At 44.1% G+C, this 14,011-nt stretch overlaps 1 protein-coding gene across 4 annotated transcripts in view; it reads right to left on the minus strand.

The window, feature by feature from the left end:
• Positions 1-14,011, minus strand: part of AMPH (amphiphysin) — a 220,300-nt gene that overhangs the window by 47,308 nt on the left and 158,981 nt on the right. For all 4 annotated transcript variants that reach the window (XM_072760037.1, XM_072760034.1, XM_072760036.1 and 1 more), the window contains exons 8-11: positions 10,875-10,950; positions 10,102-10,184; positions 7,620-7,758; positions 6,415-6,543 (exon numbers count right to left, since the gene is read on the minus strand). In XM_072760037.1, the coding sequence (XP_072616138.1) occupies positions 6,415-6,543; positions 7,620-7,758; positions 10,102-10,184; positions 10,875-10,950 (427 nt within the window). The remainder of the gene's footprint in view (positions 1-6,414; positions 6,544-7,619; positions 7,759-10,101; positions 10,185-10,874; positions 10,951-14,011) is intronic.

The raw sequence follows: 14,011 nt of genomic DNA on the forward strand, positions 1-14,011 counted from the left end.
GGTTCATTGGTTGCTGGAACAGGTTGGTAGACTGCACAACCATTCTTCGTGTAGCACGTCATGAGTTTGCTCACTGGCCTCACATACGCTCCAAGCAAGAGTGCAACAGTTGATTGAGAAGAGAGACAGAGGGGAGATGGAGAAGGCCTGTGCTTACAGTGAGCTTCTGTGCTGACCACTGGATGAACAATGCTTCAACTGGTTGAGTGAAGACCCTCCTATCAAAGCATTTGGAATTTAATAATACCGCTGATATGTAACAACCTGAAGAACTTTGCTAGTATCAAAAACCCAAAGATGTTCTAGAGAACATGCATTAAGAAGAGAAGGAGTCGGGGGTGCCTGGGTGGCTCAGTCAGTTAAGCGTCTGCCTTTGGCTCAGGTCATGATCCCCAAGTGCCAGGATCCAGCCCTACATTGGGCTCCCTTCTCAGCAGGGAGCCTACTTCTCCCTCTCCCTCTGCACCTCACCACGCTCGTGTTCTCTCTCTCTCTCTCTTTCAAATAAATAAATAAAATCTTTTTTTAAAAAAAAGGAGAGAAGGAGTTAAAATGATTTGTTCAATGTACTGGATGTCTAGTATCTGTTATCTCTGAGGTGCTTAGAACGCTGGCACGTGTGGTCTACAGGCCTCTGCTTTCCACATCTGTCCTAGGAATAGTAGAGTGTGGCAGAAAAATGACAGGTCTGCTCAACTTCCAAGTAGGGATGATGGCCTGTACATCACAGGAATAATGTCAAGACTAAATCGAACGAGACCTTGCATATAACACACTCAGTCACATGCTTCCCCGTTGTGATCTCCTCCCTTTCTCCCCAACTCTTTCTTCTGCGTTCCCCTTCTCCCCTTCCTCTGCTGGCCTCTCTGCGCCAGCTAACCACCACTCCCTACCCATATCTCCAACCATGTTCAAAAATACAAAATCTCAAAAAAGATTCACACCATGAGATGCTCTGTTAAGAAGCAGAACATAAACTACAATACCGGGGGAAGAGCAAAAAGTCAAGGCATCGTTAAGAGGTTCAGGAATCTGAGACCCTTGGAAGGCGGTGAGGCCAACTTACATATTGCTGGAGCCCCAGAAGATAAATAAACCGCATTGCTTGGCTACCCCTGCCTGCCAAAGGAACCAATGGTGCCGTGAGTGACCCCTCAGGGCAATAAACCAACCAAATCGGGGCTTGAAGTGCACTGTTTTCTTCCTTCCAATTTCCATATTACTAATTCTTTCTGTGTTACAAGAATGTGAACATGTTTTTTTTGAAAAAAAATAGCAACTGAAAGAAGAGGCAGCTGGTCCAGAAATATGCTACGTTGAAAAGGAAAGTGAGAGCGATAGTCAAAACCAGGTGACAGATACCCGGGGAGGGAGTGGCTCATGTGTGCATGATTGCAGGATGGCCTCGTCAGGACCCAGCACACACGCCAAAAAAGACCATCTCGTGAACTTGCTAAGAAAGTTGAAAATCTACTTCCATTTGATTGGCTAAGAAAAATAGGATGATTTCAGGAACTTGAAATGTGAGCTGCAGCACTTGGCTGGAAAGCAGAGATGTAAGGGTACCAGAGTTAACGGTGCTAACTTGATGCCCACAGCCATGCGACTTCAAGGCTGTGCTGTCCTCTTGTCTCCCAGCACAGCAGGTGTCCCCAGTAAGAGTGGGCCTGGAGGAATAAGCTGGGATGGTCAAAAGATAATCCGTCAGGGGGCACCTGGGTGGCTCAGCAGTTGAGCATCTGCCTTTGGCTCAGGGCATGATCCCAGGGTCCTGGGATCGAGTCCCACATTGGGCTCCCTGCAGGGAGCCTGCTTCTCCCTCTCCCTGTGTCTCTGCCCTCATTGTGTCTCTCATGAATAAATAAATAAAATTTTTAAGAAAAGATAATCCATCTGGATTTGTAAAGGAGAACGTTATATGAAAGAGGGAAAATATGCAACATTGTTGCTGGGAAAAGATATAGGTTAATAGCTAAGGATTACCTGCTATGAAAAAGAAAAAACAATCCCAAAACAGGTAATCACTTCTTCCTCTTTGTCACCTGCCTCTGACCCTAACCCTGCCTCTCAGGGGGCTCCCACCCTTTTGAGCACCTCTTCTGACACTTTCTAAGTCCTCTTCTGGTGGTGGGAGCTTGGCTAGCCATGCTATCCGATGGTCAGGGCGCCCAAGTCTGCACCAGGACCCACACTGTGACCCCAGTCTCTATGGAGCATCCATCCTATGTCCCAGGAAATCTGGGATGCACATCCACCCAGCTGTCCTGGAATGTGGTGGCCAGGTTTGTTTCCAAAAGGGTGGCTGGTGAGCAGACTTCTCCCACTGGCCAGCATGGCATTTCGTGCGTGGAATCCCATCAGACTTCGCCACCAGAACATTGCCAATATGCTCATTTCAAGTGACTCAAACAGGTTAGACCTGCTCAGGGCCACAACCCCTAAGGAAAGCCCTCATGGGAGAGGAGGGTGAACATAGATCTAATTAAAGACAGATGAGAAAGCAATCCCAAACATTTTCTGAAGGAAAAAGAAACAACCTTGCATGTGTACGTACCTATGTGTATATAATTGCTTTTTTTTCCTCTTAAGCTGTCAAAATCCTACTTATATGCCATGAATTTGGTTTTTAGAGACCTAATATCTTTTAATCTTTCCTTTTTAAACATGTTTTAGTAAAACGCCCATTTCTCTGTAATAGGTAGTACTTTGGGAAGAAAGGGAGAGACTGAGAAGTTCTGATTTAAACAAATAGGGCTTTTGCTGCAGAACTTCTGCGAGCCTTGAACATGCTGACATCAGCTATGTTAAGCAAAAGGAGATGCAGCCCCTCCCAGCCTCATATGACCGGGAACCCCTTTTTACAGTGTCTTGTGGGACCAGATAGAAAATGCTGTTTTAAAAAAATAATGCAGGAGCACATGCACACACACACACACACACACACACACAAGAGATTTCCTCCTATTTAGTTTCTTAGGAGGGAAAACAGATGGGGCTGGGTTTGTCCTTTGGCAGTTCCATTTCTGTAGACACACAACCAGAGAAGCAAGGTCAGCCCTTTGGTGTTGACATGTGGACCTCGCCCTGGAAGCAGGTAAGGATATCACCCAGAGAAGATTCTATGATATAGTTAAGGTCTGGGGCCCTTAGAGGGCTCCTTCTGATGGATTTGTCTTCAATCCCAGGACTCACTCAGGAGAGGCTGTCACTGTAACAGAGCTGGGTGGACAGGACATACAAATCAGAGGTAAGGACTTTTTCAGTCACCACACTTGGAGCTTCTGGGTGGAATTAATACAAATCCTGTTCTTCCCCACTGAGCAGAGGATAAAAACAGCAAACCGGGGACAGAAACCAATCGATTCAATGTAGAATGACCTAGTATCTTTGTAAAAATATCAAAACAAAACTGAAAACGGACTATTCCCTATTATTATACATACACATATCTGGGAGAAATGCTTTGCAGACACATCTCGGCTTTCTAGCTTCCAATACTCTGCTTCCATGCAGCTGGCGTCTCATTTTCTCCTGGCATTTCTATTGAACTTTTTCATCGTTTACCTGTGCATGTCTAAAACATTATAGCCCTGATGAGACAGCCCATTTGCTTAGAATATGTAGCCTCACATATAATCTAATTAACACATCTGGTATTACAGGCACAGACGTATGTGTGAGTCCAACAGCCCAAAACACAGAGTACTTCAAATCATACTATTTTTAAGTGGAGCAGTTATAAATGGTCAATCATGAAATATCCTTAAGTCAGCTAGATATTTTCCTGGAAGAAATCTGTTCATTCACTGGGGTGCTTTGTTCGTGGCCATAAATTTGGAAATCCTGGCCTACAGGGGTTCTCACAGTGGGATCCCATGACCAGTGGCATCAGCATCGCTTGGGGGCTTGTTAAGAATACAGATTCCTGCCCCCCACCCCAGAACTGCTGACTCAGAAACTCTGCTGGATGAGACCCAAAAGGGGTGAAGGAACACAAACTGGTTCTGTGGATACCTGCAGAGGAACAAGCAACCAAGGAAGCTGTCAAGATGCATCAGAGAATGGCAGCAACTGTGTAATCTTAAATAAAGCTAGATTATATACTCAATAAGCGAGAAAGTAGACTGAAACATAAATCCCTGCCTCACGCCCTCTCTTGACATCGTGATATGAGATTAACAGCCAGTCACTGGAGATGCTTCTGGTCACGCAGTGTGGTCCTTTGCTAGTCCATGTTGCTTCAGATTTGGAAAAAAACAAAAACAAAAAACAGAGAAACTTCCTTCTGCCTCCACCCAATGAAAAGAAAACATAAATCAAGGTGAAGCCCAAAAAGGCACCCCCACCAGGTGTCTGGTGGTTCATTCTGTCAAAATTACCTTGCACACTGATGGAGGGAGGGGACACCCAGCCAGCGGGTTATAGAAGGTGGTCGGGGTGGAGAGGCGCCTTCCTTCCCTCCCCAGGGCCATGGAAAGTGCGCCAAGACCAGCCAGGGAGGGGGGCAGGGGCTCTCCAGCCAACTGAGTCACTGCAGCAGCCGCAGCCGGAGCCACTTCTGCTTTCAAAGCTGTCTCCTCACCCTCTGTCCCCAACTCTTGACTTTTCCCACCACTGCTCCTCAACAGTATCAAGACAGTTCATGCTCTTAGAAGGGCTTCAGGGCCTCTTCTAGCATTTGTGATTTTTAAAAGGGCTTTGAGAGGCTCCTGAGTGGCTCAGCTGGTGAAATGTCTGCCTTCGGCTCAGGTCATCGATCCTGGGATCCAGTCCCACATCGGGCTCCCTGCTCAGCCAGCGGGGAACCTGCTTCTCCCTTTCCCTCTCCATCTCCCTCTCCCCCTGCTTGTGCGCTCTCTCTCTCTCTCTCTCTCTCTCCCTCTCCCCCTGTCAAATAAAGTTTAAAAATCTTAAAAAAAGAAAAGTGGTGCTGAGCCACAATCTTAAAAAGGGCTTTCTTTTTTATTTTTTCCTACCACGAAGGACCCTTTTGTGAGCCAGTGCACCGCAAATAACAGAACATTTTACAGGACAAGACAGTTCTGAACTTCATCTTTGCTTTAGGACTGGTCGACGTGCCAAGATGCCTCTAGTTCAGTTGCTTCTGTTGCTACATGGTGGGGTCTTGAGCCAAGTGCACGTGTCCATGCACCCATCACTGTGCAAGGACCCCGTTCAAAGGAGCTGCTAACCCACAGGCCAAGGCCTCGTTAGCTTGACAAATTCACCATCTCTTACAAACAACAGAAGGAAGAAAACAATAGCTAAAAGCATCGCGCCTTATTGACAAATGCCCTTAAAAGTGATGACACAGTTGCCACTGTAATGCTTCTGAGTTTCTATTTTCTGAGCTCTCTGCGGTTAGTACGTTATTCCTGTTATTATCAACAGGATGTGATTGTAATTGGCCTGCCGTACACAGTGTTGTTATTGACGTACACAGTAATTACAGCACCACATTCACACCCCTTGCAAAACGTACGTTATTATTTCTGACCCTGAGAACACAGGGAGCGAGTGAGATTGGCAGGATGTTTCTGGGGACTTTCACTCTTAAAGAAATGGCTTCAATGGCATGAGGAACAGCTCTGGAAGTCAAGGATCTCCATTCTCGAGGCAAGGGGAGAACCAAGTGGGTAGCAGAGAATCTGCTGCCTACCGAGGGGGCTGCAGGAGGAGCAGATGGGGCAGGTGCACCCAGATGCCTTTGAAACCAGGGCAAACGCTGGTGTTTCCATTTGCCAAATCATGTAAATGAATATAGTTACTCGTGCTGAAGAGCAAAAAGGCTTAGAAACATTCACCTCTCTTAGTTTCACTTTCCTGTTCTCTACCAGGAAGCAATACAGAAGAAATAATTGAGGGTGTACACATGGATTAATATCTCCTGATGTTCAGAGGAGTGCTGATGAAGCAGAACCATGAAGAGTAACCTGTGATCACCAGCATGGGCTGGTCCATCCATCAGATACAATACTCTGGTGATACGTTTTCTTTTGAAAAGCTAGTATTACGAGATTAAAAAAAAAAAAAGGTTCAGGAAGATTAAGTAGAAAAGTCAGGGATACATAACAACACAATTTAAATTTTGTGGTATAAAATCGATACATACTTAAAACCAAAGCCTGAGGGAAAATAAACCAAGACGCCTTAGTTGGTACATCAGAGTGGTACGACTTCAGTGGTGATTAAAATTCTTCATTTTTACACTTTTCAGCATTTCCAAATACTGCATATGTACACCCCCCCCCCATCTGAGAATGCCTTAGACACACCAAGTAATTAAAGCCAACCTGAGTGAGGCCTGAAATCATACTGCCCGTCTCTAACATCTGTCACCTTTAAAGCTGGTCCCTGAGGGTCCCTCTGCCACGGCCCTTCTGAGGTCACCCCAGTTCTGCAGCAGGCACGTACCTGCGAAGGTGTCGTCACGCTGATTTCCGGAACAAAATTGTCCTCAAAGAAACTGATGATGTTCTCCTGCTGAAGTTCCTTTGTTGGGGTGACTTTAGGCAGAGGTGGGACGGGAGGCCCTTTCCTTGTCTACAAAACATCAGAAACACAAGCAAATGACTGGGGCCAAAGACGGCATGCGAGATGTGTAGACATGCCACACGAATGGCGCTGGACGGACAGATGCGTCACTGACTACGATTCAGATTGCTTAGAGGAATGAGGCCACCTGATTGAGTTGAGAATGCTGTCGACCTTGGTGGCCAGGGGAGCACTGATAAACAAAGGCCCCCTGAGAAGCACTCAGGCAACATGACCCCATCCAGCTCAGGTTGAGCGCTACACACAGCACCTCCGCCTCTCCAGTTAAACCAGGGTGACCCACTTTGTGAAGCCAACCAGAACGGATGCCTCATTTCAGCAAGAAATTAGAATTTTCACGCTAAAATCGGGAAAGCTTTCACTGGAATCACTGAGACCACCACAGACAGCATGCATTTCACTTTCCACTGCAGTGTCTTGAGAAGTAAGGACTTTACAGATCAATTCCGTGGATCTTCTCGCCACTGTCTTTGGTTTCAAAGATTGAAGAATACTGGAGACTTCAAGGCATCCTGGAGAAATTTCATCTTCACCCAAAGTAGGGAAGACAAGGGTGGTCATGTTTCTCTGTATTTACCTTTTCCAGCCCTTTTTGTTTCTCTCAATCCCTTGGTTCCAGACACTTTTGTTGAGTGTCTACTCATGTGCCACATACTGTGGGCGATACCAAAAATGTAAAGTGACATATAAACATCATGACTTCCTTGGCCATACTTGCCCTGAGTGGAAGCGAAAGTGCCACAGATGGAATGTCCAGGGAGAAAGGAGGGTTGATTGGAGCCTTCTGACAGTGAGAGGTGGGTGGAGGAGTGGGCACATGAACTTAAGGAAGCTGAGGCTGTAGAGAGAAGTCTCAACACACTGAAACATTGGGCATATGAGGAAATAGGAATTCAAATTGGAGAAATAAGCTGATTGCCTAGTGCCCATCACAATGCCTACAGCCTCTAGGTCTCCCTAGCCGGAAACTCCTTTTAATACCCCAGCACCATGGGATTATCCCATATGAGGTCACTTCACCACCAACTCTTCCATTCTCCCCAGTGTATATGATCTCTTCCTACCTGTGAAGGTGACCGAGGCCTTGCTGGTGCAGGAGACGCAGGTGCCAACGTGTGATTGGGACTGGCTGTCGGGCTCGGGATGGGTGAAGGCTCCTCCGGTGGTGACGGTGTCTTTGCGATGCGGAGAGGACCAGAATCACTAGGTAAACACATGAGAGTCAGCAACGGGCCTTCTAAAGAACAGCACTTCCTCTCCAGGGTGTCCTCCATCGCAGAGGAATCTTTGAGGCACAACTGGTTCTGTCTGTCACCTAGCCCCCTTCTGGTTGTTATTGATACTGGCACTTACTGCCCACTGTGTGCCAGACCCCATTGGTACATACTATCTCCCACCATCACAATACCCATGCATCTTTGTCCTCACTTTACAGGTAGTAAAGTGGAGTACAGAGAGGTTAAAAACACCTAAAGTCACTCAGCAATTTGGTGGATATGAATTCAGGCCTTGGGGATGCAAACCCCCTGTTCTTTCCACGGTGCCAAAAAAGATGCTGGAGAAATCTTCCGTATATAAGCTGACTTAGCTGAACTAGTTTCACTTTTGATTTATGAGAGAATCTTGCTCTGTCATAATCCATAGAAAAACTACCTACCCTGAAAATTATTAATTTTATGCTAAAGGCATCTTCAGGATAGTGTTAAGTAAGATTTCATAAGAGTCATTTCTGATATTTGGAAACAAATTCATTAGTTGTTCCTCTTTCTACACCTTATAAAACAATGACTCATATCTGACACCTTGACATGTCCAAACCAATCGTGTGAAGGCAGAAGGTCAGTAATGTTTCCTGAGAACCCACTGTGTTCCCGGCACCTGGTGAGATGCTTGGGACCAGCTCAAATGCAATGACCAGGAGGGCATTTGGGATAACATCTTACTCTCTAAGTCTTTCTAATGTCTACAGATTGAGGGAGCAAGCTCTATACTGAAAATAAACAAGTGCATACACCACAGCAGGGTCTACATATTCAAAGGAATGGGTCCTGTGGAGAGCATGGATGGGCCGCATGATTGAGGCTATGTGCCAGCAATCATGGCCTCTGTTGGGAAGCACAGCCCCAATCTGTGCTCAGTAGAGAGTCCACTGAGCTCACTTACCACCTTGTTCTGCAGACGAATGATGAAAAAAAATGAAAGGAATACTTGTTAAGTGGCCATGGCCCCACTTCCTCAGTTTATCTGATTCAGCAATATTGAGGTTTTCAGACACAGCTGTCCCTTTCATGTCTCTATGAGGAAGAACCCTTAATTTTGTTGATCCCCTTAATTTTTGTCACGGCTAAAACACCTGATGTCATTTTGATATTCTTATTGCAATTTTTTTCTTTGTTTGAAGCTGATGCTGAAATACAATATTGGAAACAGTAGTCCTTTCATGTATTCTTTTAGGGATGTTCTTTCCCTTAGAAATAAGAGATACTAGATGTTTATTTCATGGAGCAGAGACTCTTATGAATGTGATTAATATGAAGAATATCAAATATGAAAATTAGCTCTCTCCAGAGAGATGTGAACATATGGTGATGGCAGCACCTGTGCAGGAGCGTTTTTATAAATGTGTATGTATGAGTGTTTATGTTGATGACATTAAAAATGCAAGTATAGAATATTAGGACTGCATATTACCTTACAAGCCATTTAGTTTGATACTATATTTTTTTGTTGATTAAAAAAAAAAGAAGAAGATCTTTAACCAGAGGATTAATTGGATGCACTCAACGAAGGCAAAAGTAAGTTGACTGCAGAGTCATAAACCTGAAAGCTGGATCTTATGACTTCCAGCCCAAGGCTCACTAGCCTGCATTCCTTGAGTACGTACTGAGAAGGATGGAATAGAGGGATTCCAAAATCACAGGAGAAAGCTGGTGTTAAGCCAACTCCTGAAAAGGTAGACAATTAACTCATGGATCACTGGGCGTTTGGTGTATTTGACTGACATACTCACAATAACGATGTACAACAGAATCAAAACAATGCAGTGTTCATGAGGTCAAGTTAAGAGGCAAGATAATGGTGAGGTCTCACCTACATCCTCTTTCCTTTCCCAAAATGGATTCATCAAAGATGCCAGCACCAATGATAAGTCTAAGGACTCAGTATTGTGAGTCTGGGAAATTCCTTTCTTCTCTAAAGAAAGTAAACAGTTGCACGACTAGAAAGTCTGTTAAACTTTTACACCATTGCTGAATCCCATGTAAAATGATCAAGGCAGATCAATCCCAGATCCCATGTAAAATGAACAAGGCAGATAGTTCTATTGTGACCACGATGGAAGCTCACAATGAGTAAATCTGAAAGCTCAAGGTAAATGTAAAAGCACAGAACTGAGGCTGCTATCAGCTTCTATGTGGAAAGGCTTCTTAGTTTTAGATTTTTCTAGAATGAGTAAAATAGCATAGGCCAGTGCAGACAGCAGAAATTGCAACAAGCATTGTGTTAAAGGTGAACGGACATGACTTGGCTCTGATGAAGGCGGCCTACCTGGGAGCTCCTTGAATGGTGAAGGCCTTGTCAGCATGCTGGTCACCCAGCTTCGTCATCACTTCATACAATTTGTGGCAAAGCTAAAGGGACAGAGACCATTTGTCTATGAGCTGTAAGTCATTCTGGTGCCAATCCAGGCTACTGCCCCAAGGAAGGAATTGTCTACCGAGAATCTTACAATAGTGTAAATGGTCTCAGAATAACTTAAATTCTACAAAGGGGCAATTGAAAACTCACATCAAGATTGAAAGGCCACAAACACAAATAAACCTTAAAAGAAAACCCAAAATATATTTGTTAACCAGCGTACAGAAGAGGAAACAAAATCTTACTGCTCCCATTGACTCTGCTAGAGATAAAGTCATCCAAGACGTTAGTTGATGACAGAACTGCTGATTGTCTGAATGTTCTGACACCAATTTTTCCTCAGCCTAAGAAGTGTCGCCCGAATGCCAACTTTTAAAGCTGACAGAAAACAAAACAAAATAAGACTATGCAACTGTGACACGGAGAAAAAGCATTTCAGAAGAGAAATGAAAACAGGCCGTGATTCCTGAGAGCCTATTTGTGCATCCAGAGATAAAATCTGTACAAAATAGAGAGAACTATGTGGTCACTATAAAACACTGCAGGAATAGCACTAAGCCTAGTAACACTCTATGAAAACAAACACACACGTGACAAGGCTACATCCTTTCATTTGCTTCCAGAAGAAAAAAAAAGTTCATTTATTTCATATTCCATAATTAAAAATAATCATCATTACTCACCACGGCAATTTCCTTATGAAACTTGGCTTCAAGGCTGGAAACATTTTTGAAAGTGTTGACGTAAAACCCAACCCGTCTACCACGTGGAGACACAAAGAGGAAAGAAAGGAGAGTAGGGAAAGACCAGTCAGCAAAACTTTACTTTCAATGGCGAAAAAATGCATTAGGGACGGCGATAAAATTAATTAATATAATTTTGAGTAACCTTGCCCCGAATCTGCGGGCACAGAGCATAACCTCTCCTAATGCAGCTGACGCCTGGAGACAGTGGTTCTCACACTAAGGCGTGCAGGTGGAAGTGTGTTTCCAATTCAGCAGGTCTCGGGTAGGGATGGAAGATTTGCACTTCTAGCAAGCTCTAGGTGACACTGAAGCTGCTAGTGCAGAGAGACTTTTGGAAGTCTCTGTCCTAAGAGTTTGTGTTTTAGATGCATGTCCTGTAAAGGGCTGGAGATAGAGACGTTTATCATTAATTTTCATAACATATGCATGGTCTCATTTGGGTACCATGTATTTGGATTCTGAAATGTGTTTGATGGGGGAAGTAGAAAACCCACCGATCAATGACAATTCATCAGCTAAAGTGAGAGTGTGCATTCACTGAGCAAATAAAAGCACAAGATCTCAAACATGTTTCGAAGCCATGGGGTGGGGGTGTTCTGTGATGTGAGACTTTTAGGTCCCTAATAGTAAGCACCCGCATCAGCACTGTGGATTCAGGCTGGTACCTCCTGTTTGGGCTCCCTTTGCATTAAATGAGGGCTCTGTGGACTCTGTATTAATCCAATCCTTCAGAATCTATCTAGTCCCTTATTATTTTGATTTAATCTGTGTTCTTGTTTCAGTGACATTCTCAAAAATAACTCCAGGATCCTGATTGGCTTATTAGATTCCAAACCCCAAATAAGGACTCGGATGCCAGAAACATTAGATAGGTTGGATATACGGAATAAATATAGACTGGAGGGGTTTGTAATATGACTACTTCTTATTGGGGAGTAAGAATGTGCCTGTACACGGTTGGATCCCTCTTACTTAAATAATGATATGAGGGGTGCCCAGGTGGTACAGTCAGTTAAGTGTCTGATCTGGGTTTTGGCTCAGGTCATGCTCTCAGGTTCGTGGGACTGAGCCCCACATGGGGCTCCATGCTCAGCATGAAGTCTGGTTTGGATTCTCTCTCTCCCTGTCCCTTCCTTTCTGCCCCTCCTCCTGCTTGCGCTTGCCTTTCTCTCTCCCTCTCTCTCTCTCAAAGAAATGAATGAAATTTTTAAACGGTGACAGAAAGGATAGAGAAGAGGGGGGTTTCCTGTTTCACTGTGCCTTGCGTGAGCAGGATTCCAATAAGCAGAGATGAACAAATGTTCTATCATCATTAAAGCTGGTAAAAGAGTTGCCATCTAAGCACTTTTACACGTTCCCTCACATAGTTCTTGTAACCACCCCCAGGGTAGTGAGCCTTTATATTCTGGTCGACGGAGGCACAGAGAGATTAACTGTTCAAAGTCTTGCAATTAGTAAGTGGAGAACCCATATCTGAAACCAAAAGGAGGAAAACCAATAGAAATCATGCACTGTTTGCCAAGAAATCCTGCTTATGCACAAATACCATTATTTCCATGCTTTCTGATGAAATTAGGTGGTTTAGAATTTTAACAAAATAAAAGATAAAAATCGAGATTCAGAGATGAAAATAATAGGTAAGAACTATGTGTAGGGGGATCCCTGGGTGGCTCAGCAGTTTGGCGCCTGCCTTTGGCCCAGGGTGCGATCCTGGAGTCCCGGAATCGAGTCCCGCATCAGGCTCCAGGCATGGAGCCTGCTTCTCCCTCCTCCTGTGGCTCTGCCTCTCTCTCTCTCTCTATGTCTATCATAAATAAATAAATAAATATTTTTTTAAAAAAAGAACTATATGTAGCCCACCAGTAAGACTTACTTTCTCTATGGCTTAACCTGTACTTTAAATTCCTACCAGGTTCCACTTAATTTTTTCTTTAACTTTATAAGACTAGTTGATTTGAGTTTCCTTCATTTTTTTCAGCTTTATTGAGATTTAACTGACAAATAAAATGGTAAGATATTTAAAGCATGCATTGTGGTGACCTGGTATACAATTGTGAAGGGTTCCCCCAATCTAATTAATTAACACAGCTATCACCTCATACATTTATCTTGTGTGTGAACATTTTTACTCTCAGCAAATTTCAATTACATATTTATCGTGTGTGTGAACATTTCTACTCTCTTGGCGAATTTCAATTACATAATAGAGGTTATCAATTGCAGCTACCATGTTTTACATTAGATGCCCAGAGCTTATTCATCTTACAGCTGTAAGTGTGTGCCTTTTACCAACCTTGCCCTATTTCCCAACCTCCTAGCCCCTGGCATCCACATTTCTACTTTCCATTTCTAGGGTTTTGCCCTTTTTTTCAGATTCCACATCTAAGTGATATCATGCAGTATCACCTCACACCTATTAGAATGGCTATCATCAAAAAAAAACACAAAAGATAACAAGTGTTGGTGAGGATGTGGAGAAAAGGGAACTCTTGTGCCCTGTTGGTGGAAACGTAAACTGGTGCAGACCCTATGGGAAGTTCCTCAAAAGGTCAAAAATAAAACTACCACTGGATCCAGCAATCCCACTGCTGGGTATATTTCTAAAGGAAATGAAAGTGAGATCTCGAAGAGATACAGGCATTGCCATGTTCACTGCACTATTATTCACAAAAGTCAAGATATGAAAACAATCCCAGTGTCCACCAGTTATGGCTGAATAAATTCCATAGTGTGTTTATGTGTCTGTATGTATATTATCTATAGGTGGATAGATAGATACACATCCATATATTAATGAAGAAAATTCTGGCACAGGGTATTGGAGAAATAGCAACTACTTGGGAGGGCCAGAACAGAAGCCTGGGAGATGAGAGCCTAGTGAGGCAGGCAGACCTGTGCTCTGCGGCAGAGGATCTTCCAGACCATTTGCAGGCCATGGTTACTTGCTGCCCTAGCCATATCTGAGACAGGGGAATGGAGAGGACCTGCAATGGAGGAAGCTAACTAAAGCAGCAGCTGGATGGGAGGAGAGACTGCAGATGCTCAGACCTCACTGCAGAGGGACCAGCTCACTG

This window comes from Vulpes vulpes, chromosome 5 (assembly GCF_048418805.1).
Source record: "Vulpes vulpes isolate BD-2025 chromosome 5, VulVul3, whole genome shotgun sequence".
NCBI classification, from domain to species: Eukaryota; Metazoa; Chordata; class Mammalia; order Carnivora; family Canidae; genus Vulpes; species Vulpes vulpes.